The sequence below is a fragment of the Tympanuchus pallidicinctus genome, unplaced genomic scaffold (assembly GCF_026119805.1).
Source record: "Tympanuchus pallidicinctus isolate F22 unplaced genomic scaffold, pur_lepc_1.0 scaffold3, whole genome shotgun sequence".
In the NCBI taxonomy this organism is placed as follows: Eukaryota; Metazoa; Chordata; class Aves; order Galliformes; family Phasianidae; genus Tympanuchus; species Tympanuchus pallidicinctus.
This window is the reverse complement of record NW_026294747.1, coordinates 10,656,385-10,684,254: the sequence shown is the minus strand read 5'-3', so window position 1 is coordinate 10,684,254 and position 27,870 is coordinate 10,656,385. Positions and strand designations below refer to the sequence as shown.

Genomic DNA, 27,870 nt, shown 5'->3' with positions numbered 1-27,870 from the left:
TCAAAGGAAGTATTTTACCAACTCTTGTGATGTTCTAGAATCGTTTCTCTGAAATGTAAATGATTTTCCATATTTGTATGAATTGAGGAAAATATCTAAGTTAAAATGCAATAGTATATGTAACCTATAGCAGACATCACAATAAAACTCCAAAGCTCCTTTTATATATATAATTTTTTTTTTCCCCAGGGATGAGGGGTCTGAGATTTTGGCAGAGGAGAAACAAAACCATCTTTTTAAACTAATGGTGGTATAAAAAAAAAAAAAAAAAGACAAATTATAATGTTCTATTGATAATTGATAGTTATTTCTTGATTCTTCTATCATCAGGCAAGAACTCATAAAAGTAATAAGTGTCTGTTATTGTTAAAAGTAAATTATTATTATGTAACAAGTATTTTAACATTGCCTATTGCAACTTAGAGCTCCTTAATTTTGTCTCTTTCATAGAAAGATATAATTAGTAAATAAATTAGCTTTTCTACTGAAATGTAACTTCAAAAACATTTACGAGCTGTGTTGTCTTTACACAGAAGCTTGCATAGTGCGAATGTATTTCAATTAAAACCTGATCTTTGATCTTCTGGTGGTTACAGTTTGGTTTACTTTCAACTGGTTTTGCTTTTTTGTTGTATTGGTTTTTGTTTTTGTTTTTTTTTTTCCAAATGGGTGATGCTAATGTGATTTATTTTCAGCTGAAGCTATTTGAATCCTAAAGCGTAAGCGGCCATATGACCTTTTACTTCCTTGAATATCTCCCCAAACCTTTATGACTTCTCTGAATGCTTCTCCTCTCTGATTTTTTTTGGACTCCTCTGAGTTGGAACACACTGTTATGCGATATATTGATGCTATTTCTGTTGCCGTTCTTCATTTGGGTTTTTTGTTTTTGGTGTTACTTTTCTAGTGATTCTAGTGGGACTGTTGACATGGAAATTTGAGCCAAAATTTGGCCTTAATCTGTCAGTAACTTAACAGAAGATATTAGAGGCTAAATTCTACCTTCTTGTTCACTGGAGTGTCAGTTCTCAAGTGGCTGGCGTGCGACCAGTGCAAATGCTGTCAAAATTCGAGAAGTTTGAAAATCATTTTGTAAATTGATTTCCTCTTAATGCAAATGGCAGCTTGCTTTGGGAGTTTCTAACAAACTAAAGAGTGAGGGTGGTCTCGGTGTATTCAAGTAAGAACCACTGTGCTCGGCGCCCCCAGGGTGGTATGTGGTCTTACAAGAAGGGCTCTTTGCAAAGATTCATTTCAGCAACAATGTTTAAATAATGTTCTTCATATCTTGATAAACTGAGCCTAAGTGGTTCCAAGAATTTTAGCATAGGCTTTGTTCATGAACCTGTCTACGAATGAAAGAAATGCATGACGGTTAAAGGACACTTTATTATTACTACCTGGGGAGGGAAGATAGGTGTTTAGTTGTGTGGAAAGTTTTCTCAGTGACCATTAATAAAGCTGAATTGAGGTTCTTAAAATCATAAAACTGAATCATGACATTAACCACTAGAATACCCATCTTAAAAATCAACTGGATTGTTATGTATTTTGACTTCAGAGTCAGTTCAGTGTAAGAATTCAAAAAGCCTTCAGATTTTAGCGAAGAGTCTGCAGTGCTCAATATCAAATTTTGTAGTGGAATTGAAGTCTGATCATATGAAATTTGCTACACAGTCTTCTACCTTCTCCTAAGTGTAATGACTTCAGTGACAGTTTTGTGTAGGGAAGGACTATCAATCTGGGACAAAATTTTGAAATATATTCTGAACTTCGAATTATGAAAGCAGATCTTCTAATCATTGCATGTTGTTTATAGTGTACCGAGAAAATTTCTGATGCTGTGAACACTGAATATGTAGAATGCTTTTGTGAATTCCATGGAGATGTTATATGAATAACTTTCGCATTGACATGGGTATAAAAATGGGTTTCAGATGTCACTGTGTGCCAAATTTCCAGAAAACCCTTCTAAATCTTCATGTATAATTTGGAGTGTACAATCATTTTCAAATGAAAAAGACAGAATTTGTATATACATTGGCAATCTATGCATGTAAATTGGCAGTTAGCATGCATAAATCCTGAACTAAGTTTTTCTTTCAATTAGACTCTCGTTAAATCCATAGTAACTCCATTAACCTCAGAGGAATTAGTTCGGATTTAAAATGCTGTTAAATGGGAACTCGGGTTGCAAGCTGATTTCCTTTTGAAACTATGGTCCAACAAGAATAAGGGGAAAAGCTTTAAAATGAAGATGGCACCATTTTTCCTGATGCATAAGAATATATTTGATGTTTCTTCCTTTTTTTTTTTTTTTTTTTTTTTTTAATAGATTCATCCTGCATGGAAAAACTACTCTCTAAAGACTGGAAAGAGAAGATGGAAAAATTAAACACAAGTGATCTCCTTGGAGAAATTAAAGGTATCTCACTAGATCCAATTTGAAGCGTTTACACATATTTTTTTAAAAGTGAATTAGCTCCTTTCAGAACAGTAGAAATAACAATCAATTGCAAACACTGGGTTAGTTACAGTATTTCATTGACACTTGGTAGGTACTTGTGTAACCAGAGGAATAAACATTTTCAAAATGTGGAGCTACTTGCACTTGGTGCTGTTTCTTCACAGTTGAATAAATTACTTTCAGGATATAAAAGGGAGTCATTGTATAATTACTGTTCTGAATATTCCATTCAAAATTAAAAATAAAAATAATAATAGTAATCTTTTTTTATATTCATGCTATTTCTGGGGCGGGAGAAGCCCTGGATGAAGTTCTGGACCCACTGAAGTCAGTGGGTGTTTTATTGCTTATAAAGATAAAATGTTCCAGTATTTTCAAGATTTGTTGTATCAGCAGTCTAGTAGAAGTGAAACTTTGACTATTAAAGAGTGTGCAGAAAACTTAAAAGTGTTTTTTCCATACCCATCAATTCTCTCATGGATTTTCATTTTTCTTTTTCAAAAGAAATTCAGTGTTATTGACTTAGAAGCAAATTTTAAAGGTGATGCTTGTTTGTTTTTTTCTTTGTACTGTGAGGAGGGCTCAAAAGGCATTTCTGAAGAGTATATAAGGTACCTAAAATTCATTTCTTTTGACTGAAATAATTTTATTACATATCAATTACAAATATGTGGAAATAAAGAATAATAACCGTTATATTAATAAATCTTTACTAATAGGGAGAAAAAAAAAGATATTCTTGTATGACAGTAGAAGCTTAGGGTTTTAATTTTTCTCTAGGGAGGCTTAAGATAGTTCAGTTTTTTTTATTATGCAAATAGATGAAAGGCTTGCCCTTTTCGTTAAATAAATTTTAATTGGTTCCTGCAATCCTGCAACTGACTCAAGACCAAAATCTGTTTAGTTTGCCTGTTGGATATTACTTGTAGAATTACGACAATGAAAATGAGAGAGGTAAGAAATCCTATAGGAATATAAGTGACAGAAATATAGCATACAGTTTTACAGAAATGTGTTAAAATTCACAGTGACAGAAAAAGGCAACAAAATTATGTCTTGACATGACTATTTATTTAAAGCTATATTGTCTCTTCATAATGTGGAAAACCTTGAACGCTGGTTGGCCCATTAATTGCACAATATAGCTACTTAGTCTCTAAAAAGAAACTGCTTGAATGGTATTAGTGAATCAAAATTAAAAGATGTGGGATCTCTAACAATGCTGGATAATGTTATTTATTCTTTTAGATGGCACAAAAACCTTTTTCATGAGCTTTCATTTGTTAAAAATAACTAAAAGAGGGAGAGCAGTTCTTTTATCTGTGTTATTCCTCCCATTTTCTTAAGTCTGCAAATTCACTGCAGAGGGAACTGGCAGAGTTCTTGTTCCAAACTGTTTTCTTATTTACCTACAAAGCTTTCTTACTCACACTTGGAAGGATTTTCAACTCATTCAGCTACTTCGTCTAGGAATATATCGTGTTATCTGTATTAAAAAGAATTACCTAACTCACCATAATTGTGTGTAAACAGTCATTTGGTTAGTTTCACAACTAACGTCCTGCCTCTAATCCCTAGAAACTTTCCCTTAAATTAGCCTTAAGTGATCTTAATGTCTGCAGTATTCCTTTCCATTACTAGATTACTTCCAGTAAGACTCAATACTGAATCTTTGCTAATGTAACTGCAGTCTTCCTGAACTGCCAAACGTACAGAAAAAAGCAGACACAAATGTGAGGATGAATAATGATTGCTCTTTCATAATGCTTTCTGCTTACAGTATTCAAACTTCCATGCAGATTTAGGTGAAAAAAAAAGGCATGGAGTTAGATAGCAGAACAGTGGTGAGTCTGAAGGTGGACTTGTCTTGGCTCACGAGCCAGTTGCCTAGCCACTGTTTCCAGGCTGGTTAGCTCCTAGCTGCTAACACTACTTTCAGCAACCAAACTGCCTCGTATTAACTCCTAGTAGCATTTGTCTGCCTTAAATAATCTCAATAAGAAAATAAATTAAACCGTCTATCCAGTGGCAGCATGAAATCCAGATACAAAAAGGAATTAAAGGAAAGCAGAGGAACCAGAGAGATGTTTTAATCTACCAAAAGAAATGTACATTTTAAAAAATAAAACTTTACAGTGTTCGAGGTAGTAGACTTCCAAAGTCATAAAGTTAACTTTTGTAGTTCTGAATGAATATTCAGTTAGATAATTGGCATGCTAAAGTCTAAAAGAATTGTTTCTTAAAGTGCATCTTCTCTGGGATATCAAATATCTTGGTTCTTAATTTTCATTAGATTCTAAATCAATGGATTTAATTGGTAAATGTTTTTGGCTTTTGTGCAGACTTTCTATTCATATTACTGAGAGCCTAACTAAAAAGCAAGAAGCAGTGCAGTAAAAAATAAGTAAATGAGGTCATTAGGGAAAAAGTCTTGACTATAAGAAAGCGAGGTGTGGTCCTGCGAGGAGCTGCTCTTTGCACTGACTGTTACTGGGAGTTGTTTATTTAAGAGAGAAGGCGTTGTTCTTGCTACAGATAACCTGAGCACATAGTCTTCCTCTGTGTCTGCCTGACTACAGCCCTCCCCCTCTAGTGAAAGACTTGCATCTTGATTACAGAAAGGCAGTTCGCTTAGAATCAGTGCCAGAAGAAAGGGTGAAAGCAGGAAAAAAAATGTACCAGTGACACAAACTGTTTCTGTTTGTATTCGAAAAGCACAAAGATGAGAAGAAAAATAATTGGCTGAGAGAAACAAGTAAAAATGGTATTTTCTTGTTTTACCTCCTATATTTAGAACAAAATAGTGTTAATTAGGATATAATTATAAGGTCCATCTATTAATTCAAACAATAGAAGCCAATAGAGAAGTAACAAACAGTGACTCATTTATTTTTTCTCGAAGTGGGATTGTTCCCGTTCGCAATTACTCTTACACAGTGCGCTTCATTTGTAAAACCGCCTTTTCTGAGTGTCCTTACTAGGATTTCAGTTACTGATAATGGTCCAGATTCTTCCTTGAATTCTAGCCAGACAAGCCATCGACTTCAGGGAGGTTGCATGAACCTCTGAGGAGCATTTGGCAGAATGCTTAGTAGCCAAATTCCAGTGGTTAAATAAGTCTGCTTGTTCATTTGATATGTTTATAAATGAAACACATAGGTCAAATTTTCAAAGGTCTGTGAAGCCATTGAGCTCAGTTAAATGACCTGCTCACCTGGAAAAAAAAAACAACACAGCCACCCATGCATATCGTTTTGTTGTATGCCGCTGGCCAGTGTGTGCATGCAAATACCTTTGTTTAAGATATGCAAGCAATTTGTTAGGCTTATGTTCAACTTTTGCAGCGTTTGTCTTTTGAATGACAATTAGCAACAGGAAACACTTTTCATTCTAATGTTCGGTATCATGAATTTGAATAAACAGAGTGGTTTGGAGCTCTTTTCTGATTTTCTAGGTATTTGGGTACACAGAGTTCTGCGCACAACAGCTTGCATTGCTGTTGCTTAGATATCTAGTTTTCCTTCAGCAGTGGTGTCTAGGCAGAGTAGCATCATTCATCACCATGCAGAGTCTGTTTTAAGTTTTCTGTTTCTGTTTCAAATATAAATCATTAAAATAGCACAGTCTTGCATGCATCAGGCAGTTGTCCCACTGAAATAGCCTGCAATGGTCTTTCTCAGCATGCAGGGTCTTTGAAGATCAAATAAGAAAGGTCAATCCTTAAGTAACTTCAGCAATGATGTTCTTGTGAAAGGGTCAGAATTGGTCTAGTAGTCTCACAGAAGAATGACTTGAGTCATCGGCTACTGTGTAACAGGTTAGTTCTCTGATTTCCATTGGTGGTGTTTACAACTCTACATTTATAGGCATTGTGACTTGAATGTCACTGTCTTTGTGCAGTGTCCTCTGTTTTGGGAAGGATGGTGATTGACATTTCATAGTTTTATATAATATAACCAATGCAGAAGTTGGTTTGCATGATTACTTATTCCATCTCCTTTTCCATTTGTTACTTTTTAAAAAAGAGCCTGTATCTCCTATTTCATGTGTCATGTACACATCATACACATTTAAAGACTTCAAAATATTTGGATAGGTGAGAAGCAGCATGCACATTTCCTAAGGAAATGTTGAATTGAGTAAAACCAGCTTCATTCACTTGATAGTCTCCTTGTATGATCTACTGTAAACATGCCTGAAAATGACAGTCATTCCTGTTATTAGAACACCGGGCAGATTGAAGGAGGTGTTTTCTAGGAGCATTTAATGTGTGTGCACTAGTATCTGGAAGAGAAGAGTGAGACACAAGTGTTTGAATCTGGCAGTTTAACACTATCCATTTCTGCGATAGTCTTGGGAAGAGTGTTCTGTGCGAGCGAATCCTCAGGCAAACTATGGTTTCCGTGATTTTACAGTGAATTAATTTTTTTTTTCTTAAAACATGCAAGATTTACAAAACATTTTAAATGCTATTTTTGTTTCTATTTTGTAAAACTTATCTTCACAGATAAGCTTTTGGGTGTCTTGTGGTGCACTATATCAAATATGAAGACTGTTTCGAGGAAAATAAATCTGAGGTTTACTGTAGCCCTTGCTAACAGTGCAGTCAGGATTTGTACAAATTATTCTTCAGTATAATTGCTGAAATTTCTTTTTCGTGAATTCTAAGGGTATATAGCAGTCTGCTTTATAAATATGTATAAATAAATATATATGTCTTATATCACAGAGGCACTCAGAGGTTTTTAATTATGTCACTTTGTATGGCTATAGACATTTCAAAGCTCTCCTTTGTGCTCTTTGTTATAAACATTTTTTTTTTTCTTTTGAAGTCAGTGTGATATACATACTGGCAATTAAAAACTCAGCTCAGGCTTTGAGACGCAAGGTCTTCTTAATTAAAACTCAAACAAAAGCTACAAGCAAAAGACCCACTGCACGATTAAGGTCTAAAGTGTTATGATACATTAGAATCATTGTTAACTCTAGGATTTACAAAAATCAATACAAAGGAAAAAGAATCAACTGGTGCCAATTAGTGAAACCAATGACAGCATCCAACAAAACATAACAAAACAATGCAACGCAGAGACCCTACAACCAAATCCTTAAGAAATTGGTCCTGATTGAAAATATACCACAGGCTATAAAGTTTTCTCATAATATATTTATTTCCATGATCCAACAATGGGCTTAGCTCTAAGTTTTAGATCTCTAAATCAGACAGGTGTATTTGTTTTGCCGTTTCTCAAGTGTGTACCATTATATAAGCTACACCTCCAAGTCTAATCTGATCTTCTAAATTAAGTGCTACCTTGATATTTGAATGACTGAATATTTCATAAGCACTTTCAATAGTCAGTGTTTGCATACTCCTTTGTCTGATTTTCTAAGGAAGGTAATAAATTTATATATATATATATATGCGTACATCTAACATTTATTTATTTTAGTTAAACTTACCGAGCCCCACTGTACGTATTTCTTTTGATTAAGACATGATGATACTGATATAATCAGCTAGACCAAACATGTAGTCTAGATTAAACTACATTGTTTTACATCATCTTGACTTTTCTTGCTATGAAATACTTTTTCCCAGATTCTGAAATTAAATTGCCCGAGCTTTATGCATAGTTTAATTGTGTGGAAATGGATGGGACTGCTCACTGTATGTATGTTATTATTTAAATTATGTACATGTGAGTCTTGGCAGGATTAAAGCTGTACTTAGCAAAAGAAAAAAAAAAAAAAGAAAAAAAGAAAAAAGGAAGCATTTTTATTGCTGTGGTCTTTTGGTCATGGAGTCATATTTCAGCGACACCTATCACAATCAAGCCTGCTTCTAGTGTTAAAAATTATTGACTGTTACCGTTTCTAGTTCTTAAAACTCCACAACTATAAATTACATTGTAATTAACCTTTCATATAAATCAAGTTATCCGTATTGTTGAAAACATTTTATAAATAATATTAAGAAGGATACATGCAGTATATTTCCAGACATGCAATGAATTTGTTATGGCAATCATATACGTGTAAGATATATTCATCTACACACATATATATCATACACGTTATATACTTGACTGTACATTTATAAAATAAGATATATATATCTTATTGTGGTATGTTTCTAAGACTAACAATTCAGAACTAAATGTATGAATTCTGCACTATATTGAAAGAAGAGGGACAGCTCATTTATACACTGTTCTGTGGAACTGTGGCTTGAATATCATACTAAGAAATAGTACCAACTGTTTGTGAGAAAAAGGGATAGGAAGGATAACGATGCTAGTAATAAGGAACTGGAAACAGCAGTACATTTGCTGGACACATTAGGAAGGCGTTCTTCACTTGTACAAAGAGTGATAAGAAAATGGATGACGCTAAAATGTGTTAATTTTCAAATGCTGTTTAATTTTTTTTTTTTTTTAAACAGAAGAACAGAATATAAACTAAAATACACAAGAAGGTTTTCTTTTTTTTCCACAAATTTCCCTTTTTTTTTGGTCTGCTGTACTTCGGATGATATGTTCATTGTTGATTTTCATTATATGAGTAATTGTTTTCTTTAGTGAATACAGTATCTGTCACTGTAGTTGAAAGGTCTCTATGTTGAAGAACCTTATCACTGCTTGGAAGTGAAAGCCTCCTCTTCTGACACAGGATGTCAGGGACAAATTTCCTTTAGACTCAAGTCCCAGCTTAGTTGCTAATGGAGATTTTTAGTGAGATAAAACTTCTACTGAAGACAAATAAGATTGTATGAAAAAAACAAGTGTGTATGTAGAAGTGGGCTTTTAGATTTTTGTTGCTGTAGAACTATCAAGTAAAATTCTAACAAATGAATGAATGTTACCATTTATGTAGAAAGATGCATAGCGACCTCATATTGAAAGGACGAGAGTTTGCTGATCAGCGTGGATTCTGCTGAAACCTGTAGGTGTACTTTATGAACCTTTCAATAGAAGTTCTGTATTAAGGAAATCTGATTTAAGTGTCAGTATAAATGAACATATAGTGCTATACTGGTATATTGTCTCTATGGATACTGAGTGATCTGGAGAAGGATGTAAGGAAAGGGCAAGTAATATTTCCTCAATGTACTCTTCCACTTTCCCATGATCCCATGATAATGGTCTTCCTGATTCAGAGGTGGTACATTTGGGTTTAATGGACCTTGATAGAATTATCATTTACGAATATATCCGATCACTCTTGAACCTTTTAATTGACAGCTGGAAAGTCTGTGGGGATAAGCAGTTAGCAATATGTTGTATATGACAGTATCTCCTTTATATTTGAACCTTGTAGGTATCCCGTAGATCTTGTATTATAATGGATGGGGAAATGCTATTTCCTGTTCATCTTCCCTACTATATTCCATTCAGTTGTCTCTTATCCAGGTTAAAAAGTGTGTTTATTTATCCTCAAGTGAAAGTTATTCTGTACCTCTCACTGCTCTTCTCTGCAGAAAATATCCCTTTTCTGAGCGACACCAGCCTTTAGTACTGATTAATGAGATCCTCTGTGGCAATCCTTTTCACCTGAGTAAACTCGCTTTCTGATCAGGGATTTTGAAGTAGGGTCTTGATGTGTGGATGCTGTGGGGGTTGTGAGAGCATCTTGATAGAATCAAAGAATGCCAGATATTTTTTCTTCAGAGAGGTATTAAAAAACCTTACTGGGAACTTCACAAAATGTAGACTCAGTTGACTTAGAAATGCCATCTGTAAAACTTAAGGGACATAGCGTTAGTAACAAATAACAAACAATTGGAAAACTCACAAGCAATTGAGAGTAGCAAGAAAATAAAGTGCAACCTGACACAGTCGCTGCCTCAGAAGCTCAGTGAGGGGTAGAAGAAGAAAGAAATAGGAGAGGAGTTGTACTCCCTAGCCAAGTTGACCCTTTGGAAGAAGGTAACTATCAGCATTTGTTATGAGAGGTCTTGTTTTTTCTAACTCTGTCACCTCATTTCAGGTCTGACCAATGACATCTGACAGTTTTCTGCCAGAGGGCAGATTTTGTTAAACTGGGCACATTTTCCTTGTTTTCGCTTCCTTGTGCTGACATTAAAGTGAGTCCATATTCTGGACTCCCTTGCACCCATTAGTCATTCTTGGTCATTAGCTGCCATGCTCAAATCCTACTACTATATACATACATATATGAATATAATATACGATGTATGTATGTATATCTGTCACACTGACAGAAAGATTTTAGGGCTCTGGTATGTGTCCAGATAAGGGTAATGAAGCCGTGAGGGGTCTGGAGCTCAAGTCTTATGAGGAGCGACTGAGAGCTGGGATTGTTCAGTCTGGAGAAGAGGAGGCTCAGGGGTGACCTTTTCACTCTACAGCTGTCTGAAGGAGGTTGTGATGGGGTAGGGGTTGGCCTCTTCTGTGTAACCAGTGATAGGACTGGGGGGAACGGCCTCTAGTTGTGCCAGGGAGATTCAAGTAGGATGTTAGGAAATACTTCTTCTTTGAGAAGGTGGTCAGGCACTGGAACAGGCTGTCCAGGGAGGTGGTGGAATCACCGTCCCTAGAGGTGTTCAAGAAACGTTTAGATGTTGTACTGAGGGACATGGTTTAGTGGAAAATAACACAGGTGACAGGTGGATGGTTGGGCAGGATGGTTTAGAGGTTTTAGAGGTTTTTTCCAACCTTGGTGATGCTATGATTCTATACCTTTTCTTATCCTTTTTCTTTAAATTTTTGATAGTTTCCTAATATTTAACTTGTGTTGTCAATATGAATTAAAGTTTAATATTAGTCACATCAGTCATAAGTGTTCTTTGGAGGTTATACGATTAAGCTGAGACCAGTTCAATAGCTATTTAAAACCTGTTGCCCTGTAGATAGCAGAAATGGGAGGCTAACACACTCATGTCTGCAATGAATCCTCCTCTCTATTAAGGTTTGTTTGAATAGTTTTCTGTCACAACAGGTGCACAATTATTTTATGAGTAAAATATTATCAGCCTTCCAAATTAGCCAGGGCAAAATGCAAGTTGTCTGATTAAATAATCAAACCCCATACTTAAAATGCTCTTGATTTCCACAGGAATTTTAAGATGCTAAGTCCCAGTCTATCAGTGAAACTATGATTGTTTGCAGCATGCAAGTATTAGCTTGTAGAGTATCCTGCGTGGTACATTTTACATAATTCATCCTACATTATACAAGACAAAACTGCCAAAAAAGCATATAATAATAGGTTTTACTTCCAGTCAAACAATTTTAATCTACCAATGAAAATATTATACTGTGCATTAAATCAGAAAAAAGTGGACTTCTAATGGAAACTATTTTGAAAGTGTTCTGCATTCCATTAAGAAGCACATCATTTTAGAAATACAAACCCCTCTGTTGTTTTTTAAATCATTTGGTTTATGAAGGGGAAGGGAAAAAAAAGAAATATCCTCTGAATTTGAAGTGCAGCTTGCAGTGTGAAGATCGCATGTCACCAGTTGTTGAATAGCTTAGTGAAATACAGCAACTTGGAGATCTGAGAAATGGCTAAGATCTGAAACAGTATGAATGGAAATCTTAGCAGTAACTGTCAGGTACAAATTATACACACGCATTTGTTTATTTTCATATCTGAATCTGTTTGTCAATCAAGAAATGCTATGAATCGGGGAGATAGGATCTCAAATACAAAAACCACAAAGTCAGAGACAGCATCTGGAGGAGCTCCAAGCCACAAAAATCAGGGAAGAAGCACGGAGGGAGCAAAAACTATGAATGTGTGCATGGATTCTGCCTCTATATACACTGAATTTAAATAATTATGTTCATCCATCAATAAGAATAATTGCTGATAAAAATTATAGTCCTTATTTTGGGCAGCAATATGTTTTACTAAATGTGAAATTAAATGTAATTTATATTAACTAAGGGTAATAAGAAAGTGTGTAATGTAAATGGTTGACATTTCCAACATATTTGAGCATGTTGCTACTATATGTGAAGATACATTTTTTACATTTTATTTGACTTGGAAATATGTAAATTTACATTTGCTCCTAATATGTTCTATTAAAATAGGATCACAGCTCTGACGTCTAAGAGAAGTAAATTGTTTATACAGGATTCACCGTAATTTGAAAGTCAGTTATATCACTGATGTAACTCTACAAGACAATTTCAATTTTATCTGGAAGGTGGAATACAGTATTATTATAGGTACTAAAACAAAATCTCTTGTTAAAATGTTGGTGTTGCACTCAAGTTACAAAATTTCAGAAAGCGGTGTAACGTTTGCAGACATTTTAGATAGGTGTGTGCAACTTAAATTTCTCTAAATGTGGAACAGCTTACAGAGATTTCAAGCTTTGATGAGGAAAACTAAATGGGCATAACTGTTACATGGTTTGTTTTTCAGATTCATTAACAGCCATAGAGTTCCTTTTAACTTGAAACTGAAAGAACTTCTTTTTCCCTTCATTTCTGTACTGTAGTGGCAGGATCTATTTACTTACATACTGTTAAGATTCTGCAAACCACACAACAGCTGAAGATTTTCTTATGTAGGGTCTCTGTTAAATAGAGAATTCCTACCTCAGGATTCATTTGTAAATTATTTAACAATGTTCACTATTTTGATGTTTTCTGCACCTCCTAAGGTGTAATTTTGGGTCTTGGACTTCAGCTACAGATGAAGGTGCCTACTTGCTCTACAAAATTGTATGGTGATAATCAGGGAATCACTGGAGAAAAAAGTATGGATGGTAATTACATGTCTGCTAAATCTGCTATGGGAAATATACATTATGACAGTTATGCCTATGTAAAATACTTTAAATACTTCAATACTTTAAACATATAGAAATCAATGTCAAGTTCAAGTTTGGAAGTGATGGAAAACTGAAGATGTATGTAATCAAACTGAAGACTGTTAAACTTATTTTGATGAAACAGTTTCCCCAAAGGAGAAAAAGTCTCCCTCACCATAGTCCCACTCCAACTCTTGCAGCATGATCTGTGAAAGGAGAATGCTGCTCTTCACTGATCAAAGTCAGATCCTGTACATCAGCTGGAATCACCAGAGCCAGGGCTGAGACTGCTGCTACAGTCTGAAACTGTAAAATTTATAAACTCAGTTACTGTGATGGTCCTTAAGAGCCCATGACAGGAGTGTGCGTGTATACATGGGTATGTGCGTAACACACATCATTAGCTCTTAAAGAGTTTCTTTTCTGTTGAACTTAGGATATCTTATACTTGTTTAGTGTTCATGACTGACAGATAGAAAATAGTAAAATGATGTGCTGAGAACTGGAAGGCTAGCAGATAAACAAGATAATGATTTTGTAATGCATACTTTTACAAGCTTTCCTAGTAGTGCTTTTTTTGGACAGAAGTAACCATGTTGTAGCAGGTGCTAAGAAGTCATGTGGTTGAAAGTCACTCTTCTTAAATGTATAAACTGAATTAACACCTAAAACAACACTGAGTACTTTATTTATTAAATATATATATATATTTAATGTAGGAGGTAATTGTGAATAAGTGAATGTGGCCGTTGTCTTACAAATGAATTTTCTTTAGTGTTTTTACTTGTCATATTCATCTTATGCAAGTTGAGTTTCTCAGATGGACTTCTGTATGTGGAGTACAAGGTATAACTGAAAACACAGAATATTTCATGTGTACAAGAGCAGAAAAATATCATATTTTCTATTATATATCAAGTCAGTAATGGAACAGATCCAAGGAAGAAATTTAAAATTTGAAAATGAATGCAGTCTTTGATGCTTTGAAGTTACCAATGTGGCACTGGGCCCTAGGAAGTGATATCTCGATAATTCTGTTCTTTCAGCCATGGCTTCAGTGTCTAGAAGGTGAAGATCTCACTCAAATGAAAATATACAGAAAACTTTTCTGGTGATGTTATGTGATTTAGGCACGTTTATCTCATTTTTAAAAACAGAGTTAGATATCGTCCGATTCGATGAGTGTTAGACGGTTAAAATATGCTTGAAAACAGCCAGAGATCTGTCTGCAATAGTAAGAGAATGAAATCCATTTAAACTGCTTGTTCCAGAGAAACCTAAGGTCCAGGGAACACCTTGGAAAAATACCTGAGAACTTTTCAGATACAGTCAGATTTAAGTCTTGATGTATATTTAAAATTCATAGAAAGTAAAAGGCCACTAAAGGAATTGCTTAAGTGAAAAAGAAATATATTTTGCAGTTGTAATCAGCCTTCACCGTAGCTGACAGTATCTTAGCATCAAGGTCACTGATGTAACTGCTAAGCGTGTCACAAACATTACATTGTGAGTTGCAGTAGGTGAAATACATACATAGCTCTTTTTTAAAAAGGAACATGGTTAGCTATTAACTTTTAAGCCACTTCAGAGAAGTCTCAGTAGAAATGCCACCTTGCTTCTACTTTTGTTTTTCCTTGTTAGGAAGAAAAAAACCAAAAATGTAATTGTGGTCACCACAGAAATAAAATCATGAAAATGCAACTCGGACAAATTTTTGTTGTAAGGTGAGAGCAATAGTTAGGGCATCCTGATTTCTTAAATATATCCCAGGATTATTAATAAGGCTATCAATTCAAATGACATTGTAATGGATTTGAGAAACCTCTTGATGTGTTTCCTACATGCAGCTTTTTTTTCTTTCCAACACTGAGGGTTGTTTTTTTTTTTCTGGATTATCTTTAGATTTTTGCCTAATATTGTACATAAAGTTCAGGCCTTTGAATAGCAAATCACACTAAGGCCTTAGAACAGGCAATATTTATGTTTTCGTTCAGAGTGATTCTGCCAGTGTTAGATTATCTGCATTTCTGGTTGGGCTCTGGAATAGGCTGCCCTGGGAGGTGGTTGAGTCACCGTCCCCGAAGGTGTTCAAGAAGTGTTTAGATGTTGTACTCAGGGTCGTGGCTTAGGGGGAGATATTGCTGGTAGATGGGTGATCTTGGAGGCCTTTTCCAACCTTGATGATTCTAGGATTCCACAATATGCAGAACGAAATAAAATGATACCACTTTCTGGTTCTGAGACTGTGAAGAGTTTCATTACCAGTCATTCCATGGGGAAGGGTTGTGTTAAACGTTTTCGTTTGTGATCAACTAGGTATACAAATAAATTGAATTAAGAAAATATCCCAATGTGCTTTTACTTGTTTGTGAGAAACATCTGGCTAAACTTGCTTGTGGTTAGTGTATAATTATTCCAGTACACTGTTAGAATGTAGGTAGAACTTCAATTTGTAAATTTAGGTCACCTCTGGTTAATGTGATTTAGGAGTTTTTCTGCAGTTAAAAAGTTGGACTGATAATTTTGCAGCGTATTTCAAAGAAGCACAAGTAGTTTTTCATAGAAATCTAATTTGTTCCAGAATGGGCTTATTTTATTTGTTTGCTTACTTATTTATTTTTTAATTAAATCATGTGGGACCAACAAGCATTGCTTACTTTTTTTTTCCTTCTCATACACTGTGTCTGTGGTTATTATAAAAGACGAGATAATCCACATTTGTAGCATTAATATTCTCTGCCAAATGGGTTTTACAGATTAGTAGATTGTATGCAGCAGATAAGTAGCACTTTCAATGTAAAACTATTTAGTTACGAAAGAAATTTAAAATAATATTCAGTTTTACAAGCCTGAAGCTTCCAGTTTTGACCACCTAACACTGTTATTAATGAATATATCAGTGGACTTGTTTCAAAGCTCGCTGAAATCAATGTAAATCCTTCAACTGACTTCTGTGGGCATATTCTTAATGTATGAAAAGTTGTTGCTTTGCCATAGATATCAAAGGCTTTTGACTAAATTGTCTCTTCTCAGATGAAGCAGGAAGTTTCTTCTTTACAGCTTCCATGATCGACAGGGTATGCTAATGTCCTTGTTTTGCAATAAACTTTGCTTCTTCATTACTTATCACCAGAGGCAATAAAAATCTTCAGAGGCAAATATAAGTTTTTCATTGATATACTTGTTTGTATTTGTAAGACATGAAAGATGAACATGTAATTAAGATCAAAATTAAAATTTATATTTAAAGTATATAAATCTTGCAGTACTAATACTCCTCATATTTATATTGAGACATTTTTGAGTGGTGTAACTACTAACTACTAACTATAAAACTCATGGAAGTAACTTATTTAACAAGATATATAAAAAGTAACTGCAACAGAATAAGTCAAAAATTCATTTTCACAGGGGCACATGTCTCCTGTGTATATTATGCATTCAGCAATAGAAGAAATGTATTTGGGTAATAATTTTCTACATAGGAAAAGAAGCAGGATTACTAGAGTATTAAGATCTCACTCCAAAGCAAGTGAATCTATCGGCCTTCTTACAAAGCAGGTGCAGTGACATTTGTGAAATGGATCTTGCTCCTTCTTGCATCCACAGAAAAAAGAATTAATTACTGTGTTTGTTCTCATGGACCTTGCAGTGACAGAGATGCTCAGGATCCATGTAAGGTACCACATCACCCTCCATAAAATTAGGTTAATACCAGGAGAACATACAGTAGTTAGATGGTTTTCTTTACCTCATTTGCCCATGTTCAGTTGCAGATGTACATCTAAAAGCTGAATGGACTTCAACTTTCACTTCTTAACATCACTCTGAGTATATATTCCCCAACATTACAGTTCAAAATGTTCCTCACCATTTTAGGAGAAGAATCACGTTATTTCTACAAATAGTGTGACAAAAATCTGAAAGAAGTGCTATTCAGAACTTTTTTGAATAGCTTGCTGATTAAATTGGAAACTTAATTAAAGCATATGATTCTTTTTCGTCTTCATTATTAATCTGCAGTTGAGACAATGTGACAGAACTGAGAAAACAAGCAAAAGCTTCATTTACATCATGAACTTTTTCTATGAAAGACAAATAGCAGCTAAGGAAATCACATGTAACTGTAAGTCCTGTTATACAGGAAAATTAATGTCATCTAATTCGTATGAGCTCTACTCATCAGATGAGATATTAAACTAACTTCCTCTAAGCTCAGCTTCCTTCCAGTCATTTTTATGAGTGTACATATACAATTCTCTTTCCAGAATAAGATTAATAGAACAGATATTTAGTTCATCCCTCTGATTGAAGATACAAATTTGATTGGAGAGCTCTTCCTTCCAAACAAGTGCCTTTTTTTTTTTTTTTTGCACATTCATCACAACAGGAAGAAATACTAAAAACACACAAACAGAAATGTATAGGTGATTTGCAATTGTATTGTGTACATAATAAAAAAATAAGACTCATTTCAAAGAGTACCATGGTACCGAGAAATCACTTGTTAAAGTTAAAATTGAATATGGAAACAAAATGATTTTTATCCAGCTGTGCTCTGTTATGAAAGAACAATCAATGAAATGGGGCAATTTCAAAATCAGTCCTAAATTCCCCATTTACATTTTTTTTTCTTCAGCAGACTCAATCTTTGCATGTTGGTTGATAAGATCCTACTTATTCCAGACTGTCATCAGTTGCGACTCTAAACATTGTAATTCCAAAAGAGACTCTATCTTTGATTATATATAAGCAAACTATCACATCTTCTCATCTTAAATAGAAAGGTATAAAAAATATTTTTCTTTCACCTTTTACAGAAATTCTTGTATGAATGCTACAAATAGTTTGCATTCACATGTCAGACCACCCATCTTTCCTCAAGACACAGCTGCAATATTCAACCAGAACTTAAACAGTACAGTACAGCTCTGTTCAGTAAACTTTGTATCAGAAGAGCAGGAAAAAAAAGAGGGCGTTAAGAATTTTGTAAGAAAGTATATTTCAAATTTCTAATACTATGCACAGTTTGCTATGTCATCTTCACGTGATGCTGTCAGCACAAAGCATTCTCAGACACAAAGGTGCTTAGAACAGACGTATATTTAGATAATTCCTTACTAACCTTTCTCCATAGATAATGTAGTAAGCTATAGAGAAACTAAGAAATAGAATGTTAAAAAAATATTTTTCCATAATGTTCAATGATGGGATATTTATATATTTATATCTAGTCTCCGTAAGATTGGAAAAATTGGATATCTGCCTTTCCATTTCCTTATGATACTGCCCCTGTTTTGATCTGTGATGCCCTAGGGAATTATAGGACTACTGGCTTTGGTGTTAGTTGTACAGACCTTACAAAGAGGAAGTTGCAGGATTTAAGTTTCAGACCTTTTCTATGACTCTCATATCATCTTGAGGAAAATATAACATTGGTCTGCTATTGCTTTTTGTGCTTGATATGTATTCTCAAAAAGCAAGCAGTGAACTAATCTTGTACCATTTTCACTTAAAATAGTAACTTCACTAAAATAAAAAAAAAAAGAATTAAAAATAACAAAGGAAAACAAAACACTGATAGATGTGACCCATTTGGGGATGTTTGCACAGGCAAAATTCTGATCCTAAAAGTTGATTCCTACAGTGAATTATGTTTCAGTCTTTCTGCTATGTTTACTAACACCATTTCTGGCATAGAATCATAGAATGGCTTGGGTGGAAAGGAACCCTAAAGACTAACGTGTTCCAACCCCCACACCATGGGTAGGGACACCTTCTACTAGACCAGGTTGCCCTGGGCCCCATCCGACCTGGCCTTGAACACTTCCAGAGATGGGGCATCCATAAATTTCTGGGCATCCTGTTCCAGTGCTTCACCACTCTCTGGGTAAAGAATTTCCTTCTTATGTTGAATCTACACATACTGCACCCTCTTAAAGTCATTGTCCCAGCTGGCTGAGAGAATTCATTTCACTCTACTGCCTGCATTTTATAGCTTGTCTAATATAGGGTGTAGCATACTGTCACTATGCTCGCTGATGTAGTTTTTCTACAGAAGAGGAAATGTTATACAATTACATAACTGAATTAAGTTTTCTATATATGTATATATTTTTTCACTTTGAATACCTCTTTTATCTTTTGGTTTTTATATATCTTTTCTTAATATCCATTTCTTTCTGCTATACGGCCCAAAAATACAATCTGAAATACTTACTGTTCCTATTCTCAGAATAAACTCCCTTCTCAATCTAAGGAAGTTCTGTCAATGATAATTAAATGGGAAAAACTGAAAGTGATGGTCAGGAAATTTTTCAAGTCTCACATTCTAGCTGAGTAACTTAAACAAATAGACCATCTTTCTTTCTCTCTTGTTTGTAATCTTTTTCTTTTAAAAAGCATTGGAATTGAGATTAGAGTCAATAATAATAATAATACAAATTTTGCTCTATAACACCAGCATGTTCATTTTATTTTGGTGTGTTGTGCCCTGGGCTACAATCTCCTTGGTTAATGAAATAAAACTACTCATTTTTCTTTTCCCTTTACATCATCTTATAGTGTTTGTATTGCTGTACAGATTACTCACAGCCTGTGGCCTCTGCTGTATCGTTATATTCTATTTCAGCAAGAACAGGTTGACTGCGAGTTTTTAGTTGGAATGCTAATATGTATTTCTAATATGTATTTCCCTGTTTATATCCAGTATTATCACATTTTTCTCTCCATATAGTCTTAACAGATCTTTTTGAGTATATAGGAAGCATTTCTAAAACCATTCAAAGCACTAAAACATTCTCATAACCGAATCTCTACTTGCTGCTGAAAAACCCTAGGAATAATTGATTCAAAAAATTGTATTCATGCACATGCATGAATTAACAGTTAATATGTACCATTAATATTATTTAGAATATGAGGTGACAAGTTGTGGAATTTGAAAATCACCCCTGGAAACTGAAAAGAAAAAAAGTTTTTTTTTTTTCTTATTTGAGAAAACAATTTTAAAATAGAATACTATATATGGAATAATAACAGTATCTCTAAATACAGTTAAAGCCCTCCAATGCTTATATCAGATACAGTTCTTTTCATATGTATGAAAGAGAGAGTGAGAAGTGCAATCGATTTATTGGAATTCTCTTTCTTTCGTGGGAGCTGTTTTGGAAGAGGGGGAGGCTAAAGCTCTGGCTAACATCACATTCTTTTGTACATTCCTGAAGTGGATTAAATTTTAGGACTCAACTGTGTATTTAGCACATTGCTAAAAATGGCACAAGGTACCATTGTGCTGCTCCATGGACTAACCAGAAAGTACTCGATCCAGTCCTATTCCTAAGCAGAAATTACATCGTCAATTTTGGAGCTGTTTGGTAATTACTTAAGACTAGTCTGTGTTGATCTGGTCACTGCTGTGTTTTTTCTTGAATGTCCTACTTTAGTTTGATTGGAGCTACTGTGAAAAAGAGTCCAGCAAGAGAACCTATGAGTATAAGGTATTCCTCTGGAAACACTTAAGAATTGCTATAAGATGATAACAGAAAAAGAAAAAAAAAAAAAGAAGTGCAGAAAACAGTTGAGATTAAAAAAAAAAAAAAAGTTAATGGCTTAGAAAGCGAAATTTTCTCAGGAGAAGACCCTGCTAAAGCTAAGGTATGAGCCTTTGCTGAGAAATGCTGAAGCAGATAAGCCTGCCTCAGTTGCCATCGGACAATAGCAAATCTTTAGGGGAAATATTCAACTGGATTGCAGTGTACATTCCTGTGAGTTATTTGTTCTTAAAGCAGAATAAACAGCTCTGTTATTCGTAAAGTCTGAAGAAGGGATAAACCCTTCAGATTCTTTTGAGAATGGAAAAACAAGTGAGTGAGACTCTTCACGTGGTTGAATCAGCTACAGTAGAGTACGAACGCTTGGAGGTGCAACGATAAAGGGCACTTGTACCCAGGGACTCAAGTTTGCTTCTTGCTTGTATCCCATCTCAGTGTCAGGGAGAGATACGGATGAGCGTTGGTCTTCTGCACATTTGCGGTGTCCCTGGCTGGGCAGATGGCTGGTGGGTGGACGAGAGCCTCAGTGCAAGCCAGACTAAGCAGAAGTGGGTGCAGAAGCCCACTGATGGCTGCAGACAGGCCTGCAGCACGGTGTGCAGCTGCAGCTGGCCTTTGTGACAGACATCGAGCAGCCCTGCTGTCACTGCCCCGGGCCCCTCCTGCTCTTCTGGGTGGGCACTCTCACATGGGAAATGAAGGTCTGTCCCTGCCTGGCTGAGGCAATTCACCTCCACTTTGCTCCCTGCAATTTATAGCTTGCCTAAGAAAATGTCTACCCTGTGCTAGATTTTAGTAGTATTTAAACTCTCATGTTCTGCAAATCATACTTAGTTTCCAATAGTTTCAGACCACTTGCTTCTAGGGAATGGCTTAAACATACGAACTTTCATGGATTCGAAACTAGGATGAATACTACAGAATCAACAGTTAAGCATTTTCATCCTTGTCTTAACAATAAGATGCTTTGTGCTAACTGAAGACATTTTTTATTTCTCTGAATGACAAACAGATTTTACTCTATAGAACATCTTCAGCGGTTCCTAATGTTAATTTGCATTATTGTGTGTGGGCATAGGGTGTTAATTTTTCCTTGCTAAAAGTTTAAGTTTCAGAATCATTTTTGCAACATATGGGCAGGGGGAATCTCACACCTCTGCAAGAGAAGCTATCCAGTGTGATTTGCATGCTGGACATGTTTGCCACACTGCCTTCTGCGCTGGGATGCTACAAAGCACAATGGAAGCATTTATAGAACTTTTTATTGACTGAGGACTGGACAGTAGCATATGGGAACATCAACAATTGCTAACTGATAATGAAATAAAGAAATTCCAGTATTCTTGTGTTATAAAAAGAAGGGGGAAAAAAAGTCATTCAGAAATTAGTCATATTGGTTCAGCTGTTGTAACCAAAGACTGATAAGATAATAGAGGTCTTTGTGGCTGTTTTCCACTGAAATGCTTTATCTTTATGATGCACTTGGGGCCATTTAGAGTGGAAAGCTTTTTAAACTGCTGTTGGAGTTAGAACTCAAATTAGATGCTATTGCAATGGAAGGGGGTTCCTTAGTGAGGCAGCCCTCACAAAGTGACTTTTATCTCCAAAGCCCTTCCATTACATTGTTACTTTCTTCTGTTTTCCCTGTTTATTTTTGTTGACTTTTGCTGCCCTATTTTGTGGCATTTAAACAGTGACCCAATCAAAAAAAGGGTAAATGCTAAACGCTGGACAGAGCCTGTGAAGTAACGACATCACAGCCTATCTGATGTGCGCTGCAGACTGCCGTGTTAGACAGAATGCTTTAACCAGGTTATCTCTGGGCAGCTAAGATCAAACACACTTTCTTTTAAGTCTAGCACTGGGCTTCGCTTTCTTCTCAAACAATGTCCATTAAAAAAAACCAAAAAACCAAAAAAAAAACCAACAAAAAACCAACAAAAAAAAACAACAAAAAAACCCCCAGAGTAATTGATTCATTTTTTTTTTTTTAATGCTGAAATATCTTAGCTTGATTCAAAATCACTTTTGATTGTTGGTTGAATTACTCTGGTTGCTAGTACTTCGGGTCTGCAGTTATGTGATTTAAAGCCTTTCTTAGTTTCTGGCACAGACCATAGTTCTTTCCTGGTTTGCTATCTTTTGGTTTCGTATAAATCACGCTGTGTGTTCATTCTGAAAACATAACAAAAATAATCATTTGTGATTCATTAATTTGTATTTCCTGTAGGTATACAGGATGAAAGTTCGTTTAGATGCAGTACATAAACAAGGATGATATTTTTAATGCTTTATACTCATCATGGAATTTGAGAGAAATGATAATACTTTGCAGCTGTGCAGAGATCCTGTGCAAAGATCCCAAAGTGCTTCAGAAACATCAGCTAGCCTGACATGTGCACCTCTGCCTGGTAATCTTTTATTTGGGTACATGTTGGAGCACTAAGGAAGCACATTGAGGAACCCACAGTAATTTAGTATCACAGCTAAAAATTTGACTTCAGCAAGTCTTTGGATCAAGCCTATAAATTCTTGGCTTAGTTATGACTACATTACTTTGTCCTTTATTCTCAGGATAGAATATGAAGTTATATGTTGTTTTCATTTGCTCGGTGTCAAAGAGATTAGTTTAGAAGTCTATTTTCTGTTATTCCTGCTTTTTCTTTTTCCTTTGCCAACAGTTAATGCTCCGCTTATATCTTGTGACAACTTGCCACAAGGACAGTTCCAAATCCAACTCTGAAAAGCCTCCTGTGTTTGTTAACATGCAGATACATCAGTATATCTCAATATAGTCCAAATATGCAGTAATAGGTAATGGGAATGTGGTAAGGTGGTAAATCAGGGATTAATTTAGGAACTACAGTTATATTCTCCCCTGTAGTTACAGCATAGTAGATTGAAATATTCTTTGAAACACTTTAAAAGAATCTAGGTAGTTAAAATGCAAAATGGTGCTTCTGATTTTTATTAAATGCATTTTATTGTAAGACGTGTGATCTTCTTTGCGAACCAGAAATAATGTGGTGCTGTGATCAATTTTACAAGGCAGGTCTTTGCCACAGACAGAATTCTTTCTAAATGTAATTTTAGATCACAAGTTGAACTCTTCTTTCTTTTTCAGTAGATTTATAGCTACTTCTTATTTTCTCAGTCCTGGTTAGATTGACCTATGACCAGAATTTCTCAAAAGTTCTCTTTGATGCTTTAGTCCTGTTCAGTCTGACCATTTTATCTCAATTTGTGCTCCAGTCTACGCAAAAACAATAATAACCTACTGAAAAATTAAAATTGCATTATTTTTGGAGCTTGTGACAATAAGCATGAAGTCAAGAATATACATCCAAAGAACTATCACAAATAAAAGACCATTTTTTTTCCTCAGAACTTGTGGTGAAAGTAATTGTTATATTTGCAGTTTTACAAAAAGTCTTTGAACACTATCGACTTCTCAACAACACAAATTTTTAAATAGTGCTGGTGAGGGGAGTCAATGGATCAAATTCAGTTTATCTGAAGTCACTGAAATAAAGACCCCTAAGAAAAATGTGTCAAATTTAAAGGTCTTTCCTAACTGAAGACCATTTTGCGATAGAGCCAAAGGTTAATAAAATCAGTAATGAATGTAGCAATTTTACAGATAAGCTATTCACAACTAGTGTAGTTACTTGAATAAAAAGCTAATTCAGTTCTAAAATGCCACATGCAGTAGCAGTGAATAGCTGCTTTTAGGTGCTTTCTGGAGGAGGATAAAATACAGAATCACAGCACTCTTCTTTTCCAGCATCCCTGGCTGCCTGTAAATTGCTGTGAATGGGACTGTAGGCTGACAGGCTCTATTAAGACAAACTGCCTTTCTCATCGGAGAGATAAAATAAATCAGGTGTTTAGTCAAATTAAAATACTTCAGATGGAGCAGGCCCTGGGGAGCACTGATCCACCTGACAAATCTGAGAGAAACTCAAGACAGATGTGTTTTGGGGATAAGGAAGACCCCATGGAAAAAAAAAAAAAAAAAAAGCACTGCTGTCTTTGGAGCAGGAGAATAGGATTAGAAAAGAGAGAGCTGTGATATATAATATTTTGTGGATGCTGGCATATTTACTGTATATTTTTTACTAAGCTTTTTGTTTTATCTGTTTTTATGGCAAATACATTTTACAGAGAGCTATACTTTATTTTATTTATAGGTATTTTTTAGTCAGCAGAAGAAGTTTATTTACTGGTAATGAGTTTAGGAATCTCATTGCTTACTGCAGTAAGTGGATGCAAAACAGATGATGATGGCACACAGCTACTGATGACCTCTCTTGGCCCAGCCAGATCAGCTCAATCTGGTCTGCATTCTGAGCAAGTTGCTTTTATTGGTATTTAAACTGTAAAATAATGGTTGGGATTTTCCACTCTAAAATTAAATTATACCTCCCCCTACTCTCGTCATACAACAACATGCTGCATCTTGCGCTTTTTCGCTTTTTCCTGTCCTGAGCCGTGTTTGGTTAGGTGTCGTGCAGCTTCATGGAGGTCTCCTTATTTTCCAGAAGCACAGTGTACTTTCTGCGGTCATCAGTCCTACCCTGTTGTTGGATCACATAGCACAGTGCAAATTAAAGAGTAGAGTGTTTTAAAGGGGGTTGTTCATTTTAGATGTGTTTCTCTGAGGGGGGAAAAAAAAAAGAAAGAAAAACAATTACTATGAGTTTCTGAATAGAAAGTTATTTATGTTCTCTATTGTATAAAATTAAAATAATAATAATAATGAAATGACTTTATAAATGTGCTGCAACTATATCAAACAGTTCTGACTAATCATAACAAAACAACAAAATATCATAGCCTTAACAGGCTCTCTTTGTGGTACCTTTCTGCTGATGTTATGAAGCAAACAGAGAGTATACAAAGCATACAGGATAAGATAGAAACAGAGCAGGAGATGCATATCTGCTTTGGGTGTGTAAAGTATTTTATGACTGTAAAAATCAGAGGTCTGCATTACAATGCCAGAGCTGCTTGACAGATGTGAAAGTCTCGAGCTGTGGTTTCCCAGGTGGCAGTGAATGGCAATAAGTATCATTTGAGGCAGCAGGTTACTTCCTATTGGCTTTCTAAAATAGGCGGACTGATTGATCTCTTCCTGCCATAATGGACAAGTAGGGTTTTTTTGGCAGAACAGTCCTTTATCTATAAAAATAAATGTCAGTGTACTATAACGTATTCCAAAGCACCTAACTAACCTTTCATTCGTGTTGCAAAATATTCAAGACTAAATCAAGTTAGAGTGTAAGGTGGTTAATGCTAGTCAGTGCAGAAGTCCTAGACAATCAAAATGATGTCAACAGCATGGAGCTCAGTACAGGCTAATGGATCCTGGCAAGGCAATATATTCTATACAGATATTTTTCCAGAACCGGCTGACTGGCAGAGCACAGAGGGTTGTTGGTGGTGGTGCAGAGTCCGGCTGGAGGCCTGTAAGCAGCGGTGTTCTTCAGGGGTCTGTGCTGGGTCTGGTCTCAGCAAGTTTGCTGATACGAAGTTGGGAGGATTGGCTGACACGCCTGAAGGCTGTGCTGCCATTCAGCAAGACCTGGATAGGCTGGAGAGCTGGGCAAAAAAAAACTGGATGAGGTTTAACAAAAGCAAGTGTAGAGTCTTGCATCTGGGGAGGAATAATTCCATGCACCAGTACAGGTTGGGGGATGACCTGCTGGAAGGGAGCTCTGCGGAAAGGGACCTGGGTGTCCAGGTGGATGACAGGTTGGCCATGAGCCAGCAGTGTGCCCTTGTGGCCAAGAGGGCCAATGGCATCCTGGGGTGCATTGCAAAGAGCGTGGCCAGCAGGTCGAGGGAGGTGATCCTCCCCCTCTACTCTGCCCTGGTGAGGCCTCATCTGGAGCACTGCGTCCAGTTCTGGGCTCCCCAGTACAAAAAAGACAAGGATCTCTTGGAAAGAGTCCAGCAGAGGGCCACAAAGATGGTGAAGAACATGGAGCATCTCTCCTATGAAGAAAGGCTGAGTGAACTGGGTCTGTTCAGCCTTGAGGAAAGAAGGCTGAGAGGGGACCTGATCCAGGTCTATAAATATCTAAGGTTTGGGGGGCAGAATGGTGAGGCTGGACTCTTTCAAGTGGTGAATGGAGACAGGACAAGGGGAAACGGCTGGAAACTGCAGCATAGGAAGTTCCACACAGATGTGCACAAGAACTTCTTTACAGTGAGGTGACGGAGCACTGGAACAGGCTGCCCAGGGAGGTGGTGGAGTCTCCTTCTCTGGAGATGTTCAGGACCTGCCTGGATGCCTACCTGTGCGACCTGCTGTAGGGAACCTGCTTTGGCAGGGGGGTTGGACTCGATGATCTCTGGAGGTCCCTTCCAACCCCTACAATTCTGTGATTCTGTGATTTTCCCAGCCAGGTACCTGCCTAGACTTACTTTTAAAATCTTTTTAAAGTTTGCTCTGAAACAGCTTTTTGCAGAAATATTCTTTTCTTGTTTCAGTTGTATGTGTCATCCTAAGGATTTGCAGTAAGCTTGAATATTTGAGTGTCCTGCAGTTTTAACTTCATGCAGCCATTGTATTTCAAGGACTAAAAAAAAGTGCTAACCATTTCTAAAACTTTCACTGCAACATGAGAAGTTACTTGTGTTTCCCTATCAGAAACCTTTGTCACATGCATATTGAGATAAGATTTAGCATTATGGAATGCGGAAACATTAATATGTAGCAGACTTAAAACTAGGATAGTTAATTGTGTCTAAGACATTGAATATTTTCAGTACTTTATATAGTAAAATGCAATTAACAACTGTACAGAAAAACAAGTACTTTTTGTATCTGTGACTTTGATTGTTTACAGTGAATGAGTTTAGCCATCTTTTGATAGAAGGCAAGTGTAGACAGAGGCTATTTGTGTGACACTTGTGCAAAGGAAAGCTTGTCTAAGACCAGAAATGGTAGAGCATCTTGGGTTTGTGACCTGCTTAGCAAGAGTCTGTCTTGTTTTCCCTCTCCTTATGAAACCTGTCAACCTCTTTCTTCTCTTCCCTAGAAGATACCCATC

The 27,870-nt window shown here is 35.9% G+C and overlaps 1 protein-coding gene across 12 annotated transcripts in view; it reads left to right on the top strand.

Annotated features, from left to right (window-relative positions):
* SOX6 (SRY-box transcription factor 6) overlaps positions 1-27,870 on the top strand; it is a 372,478-nt gene that overhangs the window by 196,341 nt on the left and 148,267 nt on the right. For 10 of the 12 annotated variants that reach the window (XM_052694745.1, XM_052694743.1, XM_052694742.1 and 7 more), the window contains one exon: positions 2,336-2,425. The exons of the other annotated variants lie outside the window; for them this stretch is intronic. In XM_052694745.1, coding sequence (XP_052550705.1) covers positions 2,336-2,425 — 90 coding nt within the window. The remainder of the gene's footprint in view (positions 1-2,335; positions 2,426-27,870) is intronic. 12 annotated transcript variants of the gene reach the window in all.